The 16850-nt window shown below is 33.7% G+C and overlaps 1 protein-coding gene across 1 annotated transcript; it reads left to right on the top strand.

Annotated features, from left to right (window-relative positions):
* Positions 1-2187: 2187 nt before the first annotated feature.
* LOC130733363 (ABSCISIC ACID-INSENSITIVE 5-like protein 3) lies at positions 2188-6921 on the top strand. The gene is made up of 4 exons (XM_057585515.1): positions 2188-2532; positions 2872-3551; positions 3682-3753; positions 6276-6921. The coding sequence occupies exons 2-4, from the start codon at positions 2895-2897 to the stop codon at positions 6354-6356; spliced, it is 810 nt and encodes a 269-aa protein (XP_057441498.1). The 5' UTR covers positions 2188-2532; positions 2872-2894; the 3' UTR covers positions 6357-6921.
* Positions 6922-16850: the final 9929 nt, after the last annotated feature.

Here is a 16850-nt window from a genome sequence, read left to right as displayed (position 1 = left end):
CATAAATTCATGTGACTGTAGACTACATAAGTGAGGTGTACCAATAAAATATGAACACTTAATATGACAAGTGTTGATTAGATATTTTTTACACTATTTACATTATGGCCCCAACTGAATTTTAGCTTACTAAATATGCCCTCACACTTTTTAATAATTATGTTTGTAAATGTCCGTTTGGATTTATGTTAGAAACATGGTGTTTGAATTAACATGATTTTGAAATATGATTTTGAGTAAAATTGTGTTCGAATAAACGCGATTTGTAACTAACGTGATTTAAAAAAAAATATTTTTTTGCATGATTTGTAACTAACTTGATTTTGGATAATAAGTTTGGGATTATAATTAAGAAAAGTCATTATCTTAATCAAAACCAAAATTAACAGAAAAAACTCAAAATTAACAAGCTTTTTAAAAAAACTTAAAATAACAATGGCCAAGAACATAGCACCCAATCCCTTCCAAACGTGAACCTAGCTTAAACAGAGCACACTTTCTCTTCACTTTTTTTCCTTGAATTTGCTTTAATCCCCAAATTGTCTGAAACTGAACACCAAGCAACGGCAAAAACACGACACTTGATCGCTAGATTTTGAGATTTCCTGCAACGATGAAATTGGTGAGGGAGAAGAGGAAAGAAATTTGAAAAAAGATACATAAATTCCAGATCTGATGTGGAGAGAAGTGACCCATATTCTCCACCCCCAATCCATCATCAACAACAACCCCAAACCACAACCACCACCAATTTTGGTTTGTGTTTTGTTTTGAAGAAGGGGAAGAGTGGATCGGAGGAGATTGGCTTCTCAGATCTGGTGTTTCTGCATTATTTTTAACGTTCTAACCCTCCGTCGCCACGGTGGTCGGACGGAGATGAAGACGTGCGTGGACGGTGGATGTTGGTCGGTGGCCGGAGTTCAAAGGGAGGTGCTAGGAGGAGAAGAGAGTGGAAGAGGCGTACAAGTGAAGGGGATACAGTAACATAAAGATTGAATTCGAATTAGAAGGTTATGGTATTAGTTTATAATTATAATAAACATACAGGGTTGATTGAGAGTTTCAAGAAGTTCATTATATTATTAATAAATAATCTAAGTGTAATTTTCCTACTGGTACATGTCACCCCTATATTTGACCTAGAAACTTTTTGCTTGTACCAGAGGAAATGTCATCCTATTCACAACAATACTAACTATTTATAATTAAATTCAATTGTCATAATTTATTAATTTTATTCCCACTAAAAAACTATTTTCATTCTTTTATAATAATTATAATATATAGAGCACAATTTAAACCTACGTTATATTAAAAAATATATATGTGTACGCTTCCGTCCACCAAGAGCTATGATTAAATCAACGACGTATGGAATTTGGTATAATTTTGAAAGATTGTGCTGGTGTGTGGATCTGTGGTGTGTGTGCGAAAGCTTCGATCATGGCAACACCTTCCTTACATATTCGTTAGCCGTGGAATTGGGCTTGAAGTATGCATGGGAGCTTGGCTTTAGGGATGTTTCTTGCTTGTCATATTGTCTGCAAGCAGTGCAAGTCCTTCAAGGGAATGTCTTAAACCTACGTTATATTAAAAAATATATATGTGTACGCTTCCGTCCACCAAGAGCTATGATTAAATCAACGACGTATGGAATTTGGTATAATTTTGAAAGATTGTGCTGGTGTGTGGATCTGTGGTGTGTGTGCGAAAGCTTCGATCATGGCAACACCTTCCTTACATATTCGTTAGCCGTGGAATTGGGCTTGAAGTATGCATGGGAGCTTGGCTTTAGGGATGTTTCTTGCTTGTCATATTGTCTGCAAGCAGTGCAAGTCCTTCAAGGGAATGTCGACGTCTCGGCCTTTTTGGGAGCGAGTTAGGAACCTTCTCAATTAAGATTGGCGTGTTCCGATGGCGCATATCCAGCGAGAGAGAAATAATGCAGTTAATTGCTTAACCCGTCTTGCTTCTAGAGAAGTCTCATTGAGCCGTGTTTAGCGGCTCCCTCCATCGTCCATCCTAGCTCTGTTGTTCTTGCACATGGCGTCGTAGTTTCTTGTTTCCGTTTAGCTTTCCTCTTGTAATAATTAAAAAATAAAAATTTGTGTACACATTTAAAAAGTTGAAACAACTTATACCAAAATTAAATAAAAAAGCTTCAACTATTATTATGGTCTTATTAGGAAGTGAAATGAAACCCCATCATCACAAAGAGCCATCGCTATCAAAATTATACAAATAATCTTCCAATATATTTTCCCCCATAATCTGAATTCTGATCGAACACGACGAACAACACAAGCAACAAAATCCAATCTTTCTGTCTAAATTCAATATACTACAACCTTGCAACTTGTCCCTGTTCTGTGTCTTGTTTCCCTTTCACTTTGATTTGGTCAAATTGTTCCATTCAAGTTTGATTGAGGACACCCCACCTAAAAAAAATGCATACTTGGACAGGTTTCTTCGTGTAGCTTCTGCAGATTCCTTGGTTTCGTTGCAGATCCTATTCTCTTTTCATTCCTTCAGGTAATTTATTCACCCCTCTTTTGTTTTCTGTGGATGGATTTGTGTTTGTAATGAATGGGGTTAGCCATGAATTGGGTATTCAAAAAGGATGAAACTTGATGAACAAAGTGGGAAAAAAATGGAAAATTTGAATTCAAATGTTAATGTCAATGTCATGCTTTTATGCCCCAGCTGATTTGCATAACATGGGGCATGCCATGTCACTTTCAGGAATCCACCAAGGATGTAGTGTTAGATTTCTTGAGAAGCATGTGAATTTGTTTCAATTTTGAAGATGATCCATGATTTGGTTTGGTTCAGTGATATTGATTTTTATAAGGCCACTTATTGTGATGACAGGTTTGGGGTTGAAAGTGTGTTGAATGGGAATTCAGATGATGGGTTCTCAAAGTAATGGGCAGCAGTCTCATTTACAATCTTCTCAATTAGCTAAGCAAAACTCGTGGTATAATCTCACTCTTGATGAGGTTAAAAGCCTCCTTGGAGATATGGGGAAGCCGTTGGGGAGCATGAACCTCGACGAGCTTCTTCATAATGTATGGACTGCTGAAGCAACTAAGGGTGTAGGGATAGAGGATGAGCATGTGTCGTCATCGTCTTCTCTCCAACACCAGGCTAGTATGACCTTGGCCCGTGCTTTAAGTGGGAAGACGGTTGACGATGTATGGAGAGAAATCCAACAGGGCCAGAAGAAACGATACGGGGGTGATGTGAAAATTGAGGATAGAGATATGAATCTCGGGGATACAACCTTAGAAGACTTTTTAGTGCAAGCAGGGCTTTTCGCTGAAGCTTCTATTAGTCCAAATGTGGGGTTGGATACAATGTATGCCACCACCCCTCAAAGTTTTCAACAAAATTCAGGCTTGTCACCCTCTCCTTCAATTGGCAGCTTATCAGACTCAAAACCAGGTCGAAAAAGGGATGGTCCGGATGCATATGAGAAGGCTCTGGAAAGGAGGCTGAGGAGGAAAATCAAGAACCGGGAATCAGCTGCGCGCTCACGTGCTAGAAAACAGGTTTAACCTTTATGTGTTATTTAAGCTAATAAACTGTGGAAAATTTATTGTATTGGTCCCCCACCCCCTATCACTTGCCTAGTGGGAATATAATTTTTTAATTGTCAGTTTTAAATGTCTGATGGTACAGGCTTACCATAATGAACTGGTTAGCAAGGTCACTCGACTGGAACAAGACAATATAAAGCTCAAGAAAGAGAAGGTGCAGGATTTAATTCATGTTTTGTTTTACTCTTACTGTTTGCTGTTTGTTTAGTTTATGGTCGTTATAGGTAGAGACAAAAAAATTCCTTTTCCTTATGCGTTTTGCAACTCAAGCCAGTTTGTCTGACTTGATGTTCTTCCATGTTCTTCTGAACACAGACCAATGTTGTTAATTGCGGATGGCGGGTCATGGCGGAAAGCCGAAATCCCGCCATACATGACAAATAATGGCGGAATATAGCGGGATATGTTAGAATATCTGCCACTGCGGAAAGCCAAAAAACCGCCATGGCGGATATTTGATAACACTGACACAGACAATTTGAATACCTAAAATTTATTGGAATCCTAAGTCCTAATATATGATCTGTGTAGAAAGACATTTAGGGTATTAATAATGTTTACAATTATAGCTTTCATACCTGTTTTGGGGGATCAGCTCCCGTATAAAGAAAATCATTCCTTTTAAGAAATCAGAACTACTGGTGTTAGTTTTTTTTGTTGTTGATAGAAAATGGGCTACTGTTGAAGAGAAGTGAAGTGATTTCATTGAGGGCGAGCATAGTCTTTTAAAAAAGGAAATCAAATTAAAATCAAGGTCTCATTTTTGTAATAAAGGTGAAATCAAGGAATGAAGATAAAAAAGTGAAACAGAAACTAAACGGCCCTTATCTTTTTTCACTTGTTTTTATATATGATATGTTGATAAAAATTTCTGAAGTTATGTTTAATTTATGCAAGCATTTTGCGCAATATGCTTCAATCCACTCTGACTCTTGTGTTCTGTAAAGAACTAATTAGTTAAAGCCTAGGCATGCTTGTCTTGACCAGTTTTATTTGGCAACATTGTCTTGACCAGTTTTATTAAATATTTAGTTTTCTTGATCGATGTACTGCTGAGATTTGAGTTCCATAGTATCAAGTTATGATTTGTATCCTTAATTTATAGTTTCCGTTCCAAAATGTATGTGTTGTATGGCTTGTTAATAGCGCGCTATAGCGGCGCAATAGCCTATAGCGTAGCGCCCTAGGGGTTCACCGCTACTCCACTATTCACCGCTATTTGCCGCTATAGCGCTCGAAATAACATTTTTTGGGCTTGCCGCTATACTACGCTATCCGCCATTAACAACCCACTTTTATTTGTAAAATTAATAACAAGACTCTGAAGACTTCTATAACACTTCTACATGCATCTTGGATATTGCTATCTCCTAGATAAAATGCAGATAAAGAATGGTGTTAAGAAAAATATGTATTTAACTTATGATCTAACAAACATCTATGACGTAGCTTCAGATGTATATTGTTGGTTCTAATCTTGGTGATTTTTTATCTTTGTTACATGTCTTTTTCCTAGCATTACGTTGCTTTCAGTTATCAACAGTATCCCTCATAATTAGTTTTTTGTTGAGCTCAATGGTGTAGTATGGTCCATATAGCCAACCTCACTTAGTGGGATAAGGCTTGTTGTTGTTGATGTACGTTGCTTTCAGTTGCTTGAAAAATATCAATCCATTGCCCTGTGATTAATTCTGTTAACAACTGAACTTAATAATTTTACATACTTTTCACTTTCAGTTGCAAAACTTGTGGTGTTAGAAATAATGGACTGTTGTGGAATTATCTGACATTTTCTCTTTATATCTTTAATCTAAACATTTCGACCTCACTGTATTGTTACTAATAAATGTGAATATCAAGGTGTTTCATTGGCTTGCCATTGTTGCTTGTAGGAATTACTTCTGACTTACAGTTAAAATGAATGTGCTTTGTGTACTAGTGAGATGTCGGTCGTGTTAGTTGCTTGTGGAAATTATTGCAGAGTGAGTAGGTGTCGATTTGACCGGGAGTGTTGCTTGAATTATTGGAGCTTTAGTTTCTATCCACATGTATTGAAAACTTAATAGTTAGATAGTGTTTGTGAATTGGATTATTTAATTTTTCTCTTTCCCCTTGTTATTATTTTTTATGAATGTGTATATTTTGAATTAAGCAGATAAAGGTTTGCAATATCATTCTTCTGCTTTTTGGATAAGTACAATGACCGATTTCAGTGTTGTATTTGTGTTGGAGTGGAACATAGAAATTCCTGTAAAATTATGTTTTTTTGCAGATAAATGTTATCTTAGGAAAAATTACTCATGTGATGGTATTTCTTTTGTAATATATTTACACCCTTGCGTTGAGGATGATCTCAGTAGATTGTTCCATGTGCATTCCCTCCTTTGCTATATTTTGTACTACTATGATTTTTCCTTTCATTTTACATCTGTATCCCTGTGATTAGCTGCATTCAAATTAGTATTACTATCCTTCTGCTCTTATTTATTTTATGACAAACTCATTGGGATAATGATTGGTGCATCATTTTAATTATTTTTCAAAGGCAGAAAAATAACAAGTGACAATAATTTAAGCGCAATTCGTGCTTTGTTAATCATTGCAATATTTTCTAGAGCCATGTCATACTGCAACTGCATATTCCTGATTATATTGTGGATTCTTTCCCTTATGTAGGACTTTGAGCAGAGTCTACCACCTGAACCATCACGTGGACCAAGATATCAGCTTAGAAGAATAAGTTCTGCCCTTTTCTGACATATGACCTCCATTGAATTTCCTCTGTTCTTGGATATGTGGAAGTGTCATGGATCAAAATTGCATTACTTCATTATGCAGTGTTGCTGCCCCTGGTGTGCTTTTGCTCCCGTAGAAGCTCCTTTAATCTATCTCTTATAGTTTACTAACTAAAGGGTACATATTAGAAGGTTTGATTTTTATAAGCTTCAACTTTTCTTTGTTGGGAGACGATATCAGAAAAGATTTGAGTATTGTGGTTAAAGGGTTGCCTTTTTTTGTTGGAGAATTAAGATTATCCTTGTTGTGCAATCAATTTCTTGAAAGGTGACTAACTTCCAAAGCAACTAGCATGTTTGGGTTCACGCTCATATCTTCCAGAATCAATTCTAGTACTACAAAAGCTACTAGGGGTAGCTTCCCTTAGAATCAGTTCTCATTCCAATGTGAAAATTCACCGTGTATCCAAACATGCACACTCAAACTAGGTAGGTCTTATTTATTAGCATTCTGAAACTGCAGGATTGTAATAGACTTGGACTTAACTACTATAATTCAGTAATGGAAAATTGGTGTGCTTTGTAGAGAGATTTTCCAGAAAAAGCTAATAGCAAAAAAAAAAAAGTTTATAAATATGATTTATATTGAATTTTGCCACCATTAAGACATGAGTTTTATGGTTCTTCTATTCATCTTTGTTTGGTTCTTCTATTCATGGTGATCTTTGTGTGGCTGCTGAAGAAGTCTAAGAGCTTGCTTTGATTTATATTTCTGTTGAGAAACTAATTTAAATTATCTTTGTAAAAAAATATTTAAATATGAAGATTATTTTTTATTGTAATAAGATAAGTTCAATTTATTTGTCTTAAAAAAATATTAAAATTAATTTAAAATTAAAGAGACCAACCTTTATGGCTTTATCCATCAGCTTTTGTACGTCTAGGACTCGTGACAAACTTGACAATCATAGCACTTCGATCAAAACCAAATTGGAGGGTACCCCTTACACGTGTGTCCTCTGCCACATACGATCATCTCATCATAACGCGTCACCTGCACGCGCTCACACTGCGTCTCTCCTATTCTATTCTTTTTTGAAAGGAACATGATTCTATTAAAATCAAAATCAAAGTGGCATAGAAGCCAAACAATCTCCTATTCTATTCTTTTCGAAAGGAAATGTTAATACTACCTTTGATTTTTTTTTGTTATTCAACAAAAATCAACACTTTTTTTTTTTCATCGGAGAGAAGAATAAGACACATTTGATTGAATGAATATATACATCTCATTTTGTCCCCGTCGGATAATTCAAGTGGTAGGAGCTAAGGGACATATGGATTGGGTAGGGGGAGATCCAAGGAACGATTCCTGATGGGTGCAATTTATCTTTCTGATGTAAAAAAAAAATCTCATTTTAAAACTTTTCATATTTTAATCAGAGGATGAAAATGCATATGATTGGAAATTGGAATGCATATAAAAAATAACAATGTCATATGTATAATTAATTACCAATACATATGATTCAGTTAATAAAAACAAACCAGTTTCATTGAGAATGTTGTGCGTTCAATTTTCGCTGCTGTCGATGAGAGAATTATGTTGGTGAGCAATTTGACATGTGGTCACATAGGCACTGTAAGACCCTATGTTTTAGTAATTATTATTATTTATAATAATTAGAAGAATGTTGACTTTTGTGTTATGTTGACTTGTTTGGTTGACTTTGACTCATGGTTGTCTTGAATGTTGTTTTGATTTTGAAATAATAATGCATGATCATAATATCAAGGTTATTAAAACCGGACCGGTGATCAAACCGGTGAGGGCACTGGTTTAAGGTTCATTGGTTCAACCGTAGTTGAACCGAGGTCCAACCGGTATTACCGCTATAAATTAAAAAATATTATTTTAAAATAAATGTATAACATATAAAGTAATTTGAATAGAAAAATAATATTCATAACTCTATACTACAAATAAAAAATACACAACATATTCAAAATTAGGTAAGATTGAAATACATGAAGATATCAAAATACAGGGATATAATTCCATTTAAAAAAAAGTGTATAGATATTAATCAATCAATTAGAAACTCTGAACATTGAATTCAAAGTCTACAACAAAATAAGAAATGGAATGAAAAGACCAAAAACGTATTTTTTTGGATAAGCAACAGGGGGGGTGTCGGCCCAATAAAATTACAAGAAGCTATCACAGCAAAAACAGAAGAAGAAAGGAAACGCAAACAGTACAGATGGGGAAACAAAGCAAGAAACGAACAGAACATCACCAGGAAAAACGGCGCGGCGGTAGCAGATCGTGGAGACTTTCCACCGCCCCAACAAAAGCCAAGGAAAACGCCACCCGAACCAAAATTGAGACCAGAAGTCAAGCACACCAGCCCAACATAACAGAAGAGGAAGAATAGGACCGCACCAGAAAAAACGGCGCGGCGACGTTGACGATGACAGGCGGAGCGCGGCGGCGAACGAAGAGCAGCGACGGACGCGGTGGTGGGCAGAGATTGGCGGAGGGGGAAAGCTAGGGTTGGATTTGCTGGTGGAAGGAAACACGTAGTTTCTGTACAATTTTTTTTTTGAATCCTCTTGCTTGGCATGGGCCAGGCCCAATTTTTCCAAAAAAATTAAAAAAAAAACAAAAGAAACCTTAAACCGTCCAAAACCGCCAACCGGCCGGTTTTCACCGGTTCGCTCGGTTTGAGGCCGGTTCGCTCGGTTTGAGGCCGGTTCTTTTCCAAGACGGTTATGTAGGTGTTTTGGACCGGACTGGAGTCCGGTTCCCGGTTCCAACGGTCGAACCGGCCGGTCCGGTCCGGTTTTGATAACCATGCATAATATTATTAGATGAGTGTATTTGATAAAAATTAGTGTTATTTTCGTGATTATGGAGATAAAATTTATGAATTGAATTATTTTGGATTTTATTAATTAAAAATATATTTGTCCTTATTTTATAGAGAGAGAAAATAGGATAAAATTATTTTTGGTTAAGATAATTTTAAAATCCGAAATTATTATTTTGAAAAGTGATCTAGAGGTTATTTTGAAACTTTGGAATTAATTTTGGAATTTTTTGAAATTTGTTATGAGATGTCAGTTTATAATTTAGTTTTGCAGATAAAATTGTTTTATTGAAAAATTGGGAAATAAATGTGGAAAATTTGATGAGAGATTAATTTTGGATTACATTCAGAGATAATAGCTGTAGATATTCTTTATAATATAATTATATATTATTTATTTATTTAGAAAAAAATGGATTTCACTCATTTTAATTGAGAGATAAGATAGAGATAAATTGGTTTTAAATTCAAATTAATTTAATTTCGAAATTGAATTTGAAATATGGTTTTAGAGTTTTTTTTGAGTTTTAGAAATTAATCTAGAATTATTTGAATTAATTTTAAATGTGTCGGTTTCAAGTTCAGACTTTAACTAAAATATGATTTTGAATTAAGTGATATTGATAGAAAATTTAAAATAGATAAATCTTGAATAAGATTTTAAGTTGAAACCTGGGCATAATCACTATTGATTAGGTTGTTGATAAAAACCAATGTATGTGATTTATTTAAAAATTGTTAGATATTAAGTATATAAAAAAATAAAAAAAATAAACTAATTTATATATACACATATACGTACATATATATAAGTATAAAAAAATTTAATATATACACGTAGTACAGTACGTGTGTATATATATAATTATGTTTATTTATATATATATATTTATATATATATATTTATATATATATATTAATTGAGTTGGGTTTTAATTAATTTAGTCACATGTGTTTAAGGAGACTCGGAGCCCAAGTCCAGGGATAAAGTTTTTGGGGACGTTCTGGGTATTTTGAGGGCATCCCGAGTAGTATATAAGGAGGTTTGGTCATTTGTTCTTTTCATCCATAACTCTCTACTCACTCTCAAATTCTCTCTTTGAGTTTTCTTCTTTCTTTGGATGACTTAAATTTTGTCTTCTTTCCTTGGGAGTGCGAGTTCATCATCTCTATTGGTGGTGAAGGGAAAGCTTGGAGCAAAAGGATTGAAGTTCCTTGTGTTCATCTTTTATTCATAAAAAAAAAGGGACTCCGTTGGAAGAACTGTGCTATTACTTTGTTTCTTATTTTAGGCCAAGGTAAGGGTAGCTTCTTAATTAGTGCGTGAGTTTGCATGGTTTTTATTTTCTTGCATGATATGTGAAGTGAAGGTGTTCAAGGCGTTGAATCGATTGATTAATTGTTTTGGTTGTTGTTGTTTCTTTGTATTAATATCATGCATACTTTTGTTGAATTATTGTTGGGCGAAAAATTGAATATGTTGTTTCATTAAGAAATTATGGAGGTTAATTGCGTGTTTGGGGGGAGTGGAAGTTATGTATTAATAATGAAATTAACTTGCGGGTTGTTTGTTAGATTGAGGGGATGGACCTTAATCTTGTTGTTGGTTGTTTGATTAAGGGGATAGACCTTAAACTTGTTGTTGGTTGTTGTTTGATGAAGGGGATAGACCTTATTCTTATAGGTTGTATTCTGATATCTTATTTTAAAGTAGAAGATATGCTATTGTTTTGTTTTAAATTGAAGATAATGTTTTAATTTGATAAGGTTGTTACTCATTTAAATTTTGAACTTATGTGAAGTTTGTTACTAAGTGATGGAGATAGAAATTTTAATGTTGTTATCTTCTTGTTGTTATCTTAAGACGAATTTTAAAGTTGTTATCTTGTGTTGAGATTAGAATTCAAAATTGGATATCTTATCTTGATTTTGAATTCGAGTCTTGGTTATATATTTTTTTTTCCGGAGCTAACCCTTAATGTTTGCTACTTGTCTATGTGGGCGCTTAACGCTTTAGTGGACGAGTCGTTAAGTGGTGAGGTCTAATTTTCTTGACGACAAGAAGAGTTGGGCGACGAGGCTTAGGAGCAGCGAAGAAGGAAGGCTTGCAAATCAACGTTTTGAAATAGTTGTTATCTTTAAACCGTGAATTTTATATCGTCAAGTGTCGTTTTTTTCTGAATATTACATTAGCAGTTTTTATCTTAGCTATTATTTGGGGTATTGTTATTACGCGATAAATGATGAATTATTTTTGAAATATTATTAATCATAAGAGTTTTGAAAATCAAACAATTAAATTGATTTAAATTTTGAAAGTTGATAAAGATAAAAGTAATCAACGGATTTTGAACTTAACGGATAAATGAATCGTTTGGAAAAGATTTGAAAATGTTATCGAAAAACCTCATTTGAGTTCAAGTAAGAACTCGAGTCGTTCTGTCTTTCAATGAGGCATATGCGACTCGAGCTCTTATTTGAAAGCACTCCTTACCCATATGGGAGTCGTTCTGTCTGGGTAAGGAGTGCTTTCAAATAAGAGCTCGAGTCGCATATGCCTCATTGAAAGACAGAACGACTCGAGTTCTTACTTGAACTGAAATGAGGTTTTTCGATAACATTTTAAAATCTTTTCCAAACGATTCAATTATCCGTTAAGTTCAAAATCCGTTGATTACTTTATCTTTATCAACTTTCAAAATTTAAATCCATTTAATCGTTTGATTTTCAAAACTCTTATAATTAATAATATTTCAAAAATAATTCATCATTTATCGCGTAATAACAATACCCTAAATAATAGCTAAGATAAAAACCGCTAGCGCAATATTAAAAAAAAACCGACACTTGACGATATAAAATTCACGGTTTAAAGATAACAACTATTTCAAAATGTTGATTTGCAAGCCTTCCTTTTTCGCCACTCCTAAGCCTCGTCGCCCAACTCTTCTTGTCGTCAAGAAAATCATACCTCACCACTTAACGACTCGTCCACTAAAACATTAAGCGTCCACATAGACAAGTAGCAAACATTAATGGTTAGCTCCGAAAAAAAAAAAACCAAGACTCGAATTCAAAATCAAGATAAGATATCCAATTTTGAATTCGAATCTCAAGACAAGATAACAACTTTAAAATTCGTCTTATAATAAAAACAAGAAGATAAAAACATTACAAATTCTATCTCTATCACTTAGTAACAAACTTCACATAAGTTCAAAATTTAAATGAGTAACAACCTTATCAAATTAAAACCTTATCTTCAAAATTTAAGATACTAACAACATATCTTCAATTTAAAACAAATTACAACAACATAGCTTCTACTTTAAAATAAGATATCAGAATACAACAAATAAGAATAAGGTATTTCCCCTTAATCAAACAACAACCAACAACAAGATTAAGGTATATCCCCTTAATCAAACAACCAACAACGAGATTAAGGTCCATCCCCTCAATCTAACAAACAACCCGCAAGTTAATTCCATAATTAATACATAACTTTCACTCCCGAAACACGCAATTAACCTCCATAATTTCTCAACGAAACAACATATTCAATTTTTCGCCCAACAATAATTCAACAAAAGTACGTATGATATTAATACAAAGAAACAACAACAAGCAAAACAATTAATCAATCAATTCAATGCCTTGAACACCTTCACTTCACATATCATGCAAGAAAATAAAAACCATGCAAACTCACGCACTAATTAAGAAGCTACCCCTTACCTTGGCCTAAAATTAGAAGCAAAGTAATAGCACGGTTCTTCCAACAAAGTCCCTTTTTTTGATGAATAAAAGATGAACACAAGGAACTTCAATACTCTTGCTCCAAGTTTTCCTTTCACAGCCAATAGAGATGATGAACTCGCACCCCCAAGGAAAGAAGACAAAATTTGAGTCTTCCAAATAAAGAAGAAAAGTCAAAGAGGGAAGAGAAAGAAAGCTTTGAGGGCAATGCTTCCTCAAAGAGAGAATTTGAAAGTGAGTAGAGAGTTATGGATGAAAAGAACAAAGGACCAAGCCTCCTTATATACTACTCGCGATGCCCTCAAAATACTCAGAACTTCCCCAAAAACTTTACCCCTAGACTTGGACTCCAAATCTCCTTAAACACATGTGACTAAATTAATTAAAACCCAACTCAATTAATATATATATATAAACATAATTATATATATACACACGTATTGTACTACGTGTATGAGGATGTATCTTATGAGAAAGGTAATCTTATGTGAGAAAATGAGAATAAATCACGACCGTTAGATCTAACAATCAACGGTTAAGATTAAAAGAATTGAATGGTCATGTGATTGTCACATGATCACTTAAAAAAGTCATATGATTTAATGTTTTAATCTTGACCGTTGATGGTTAGATCTAACGGTCGTGATTTATTCTCATTTTCTCACATAAGATTACCTTTCTCATAAGATACATCCTCCTACGTGTATATATTAACTTTTTATACTTATATATATATGTACGTATATGTGTATATATAAATTAGTTTATTTTTTTATATACTTAATATCTAACAATTTTTAAATAAATCACATACATTGATTTTTATCAACAACCTAATCAATAGTGATTATGTCCAGGTTTCAACTTAAAACCTTATTCAAGATTTATCTATTTTTAATTTTCTATCAATATCACTTAATTCAAAATCATATTTTAGTTAAAGTCTTAACTTGAAACCGACACATCTAAAATTAATTCAAATAATTCTAGATTAATTTCTTGATTGTGGAGTCTTACATTACTTTATTCAAAGGGTGTTGCTACGACCACCCGTCACCCCCTTTCTTTTGACTCTCGAACCCAATTGTTATTGTTTGTGAACATGTGTTTCATCACCTTAATACCCTCGCTTGGGTTACAGGCAAGCGCAACCTTGCTCGGTATTCTAGATTAATTTCTAAAACTAAAAAAAAATACTCTAAAACAATATTTCAAAAAATCAATTTCGAAATTAAATTAATTTGAATTAAAGACCAATTTATCTCTATCTTATCTCTCAATTAAAATGAGAGAAATCCATTTTTTTTCTAAATAAATAAAAAAATATAATTATATTATAAAGAATATCTACAGCTATTATCTCTGAATTTAATCCGAAATTAATCTCTCATCAAATTTTCCACCTTTATTTCCCATTTTTTCAATAAAACAATTTTATCTGCAAAACTAAATTGTAAACTAACATCTGGTAACAAATTTCAAAAATTCCAAAATTAATTCCAAAGTTTCAAAATAACCTCTAGATCACTTTTCAAAATAATAATTTCGGATTTTAAAATTATCTTAACCAAAAATAATTTTTTATCCTATTTTCTCTCTCTATAAAATAAGGAAAAATATATTTTTAATTAATAAAATTCAAAATAATTCAATTCATAATTTTTATCTCCATAATCACGAAAATAACACTAATTATAATTATTTTTATCAAATACACTCATATAATAATATTATGATCATGCATTATTATTTCAAAATCAAAACAACACTCAAGACAACCATGAGTCAAAGTCAACATAACACAAATGTCAACATTCTTCTAATTATTTTAAATAATAATTAACTACTAAAATATAGGGTCTTACAGCCACCTGACACATAGTGGTGACGGAAGCCGAACTCACCTAAAATTTTTAACCATTTTTTTTTACAATGATTTGGAAATTTTGAATGTCCTTTGAAACGGAGACAAAAAATACAAAACTAGCTAAAACGTCTTCAAAATCTGTCTCCATTCATCTGAATCTGGTTCTTATGTGGTTAGAATTTATGAGGAAGTTTTTTCATGAAGGCATGCGTGTATTTATTCAATAATGAAGACATTTTGGTAAGTAGTCAATTTTGGCTCACTCATTGCAAAGCTATAAATGGTGTAATGGTCCATTATAATGTGATCGATTTGAAATCATCATCTCCCAGTCCCACACTTGCTGATTGAATATGCACGCTCGCTCTCCACCCTCATGTCCCATGGAAATGAGATCTGTCGTCTCTTGTGGATACAACAACATGACCACATCAAGAAGAAGTATGATCTAATGCAGCATAATGGTGAATTATTGATTCCATAATTATGTGGGCACTCCCTTAAAAGATTCAAAATTTAATATATACATATTTGTGTCCTATTGTGGGATTGTGCTACTGGGCCATGAGGGTATGAATATAGAAGGAAAATAAAACCAATAAGCATAACATTTTCACGTAAAATTTTAAGATATTATGTTTGTGGTTCTTATCTCTTATATAATATTTTACTAGCTCATTCTTAAATAGCGTGAAACTCTAATTTTGCGCACACGTGATTTCTCAACCTTTCACCTTTGTCAAGTGTTGGTTATCAGGTCGTACTCAACACTTGAATTATTGTAAATTGTCACGTTTTACGTACTAAACAGTTGTGTTACCAACACCTGCCCCTTACACTTGGGCCAACCTTCGACTTAGACATGCATACACCTGAGATGAGATTCGACTTAGAGGTGCCAACCGACCCCACATCTTTGAACTAGCCCATTCCCTTGTGTTTTGGTGTAGCGTTTTGATCCGTACACCTAGGTCGAGTTACGGCTTAAGCTCACAACGAGGACAACATTCGAAGCAGACAAACCAACTCATACGAGTTAACAACTATACTCTTGAACCAACTCAATGTCTTCCAAGCAACCCAATACCTCAACTCAACTCGAATCTTGCTTTTTCCTTTAGATTTTCCGCTAACCCTTCACGTAAATGATCTAATGCCTAATGACCAAAGTTCGTGCTAGGGGATAGATAAAGCAGGTTACAAAGTTAAGATCCACAATCCTTGTATGAGGAAAAGGACAATTGACCGATCTGAAAACCCATTTAGATCACATTATGTATAATAACTCAAATGTCATTTATCAAATCTAAGACTTTTCACCTCACTTGTTATATGACCAAGCATGAAACGAACAAACTAAGGTAGACATAATCTAAAATCTATACATACACATCATTTTCTTTTAATGACTTGAGTGTCGGGATGTTTTTATATATACTACCACCAATGGATAATGAAAAAACACATATTGTAAGAGCACATACCCTTGGCGGAGCACCATCACCACCACCACCACCACCATCGTAGAACGGTTGCACTTAACCTAGGTGATTGATTGGATGTTTTCCAATTTATATATATGTGTGTGGGGGAACCCCATGAGATATGTTAGGAAGTTTTTTACCTTATCCTCCGGGTTGCATCAAAAAAGTGCAAGGCTACAAATAAAGAAATTCTCATGCGAATATCTTTTGTATGAGAGTGCTGAATTGCATCTTGGGCTGTGCATTGCAAATCTTCAACCTGCAATATAAAATTTACATTGTCAGCTCTTTCTCTAGAGGAATCTGACACTTTGTCTAACACCATTTGAAAATTTGATAAATAGTATTTCAATTGTTTCTCATCAAAGTATGTGACAACCATATATACTCACTAAATAACCCACTTGCAATTTTAACAATTGACAATGTTATCTCGCATCCACTATTCAAAACAATGAATATTGCACCTTTATAGAAGTAGAATTATTTTAGAGTATACAAATTGAGCTTAATAGTGATTTTTATATAAATGT

The sequence above is a fragment of the Lotus japonicus genome, chromosome 1 (assembly GCF_012489685.1).
Source record: "Lotus japonicus ecotype B-129 chromosome 1, LjGifu_v1.2".
NCBI lineage: Eukaryota > Viridiplantae > Streptophyta > Magnoliopsida > Fabales > Fabaceae > Lotus > Lotus japonicus.
The sequence above is the reverse complement of the archived record's forward strand: the minus strand, read 5'-3'. Positions and strand labels throughout refer to the sequence as shown.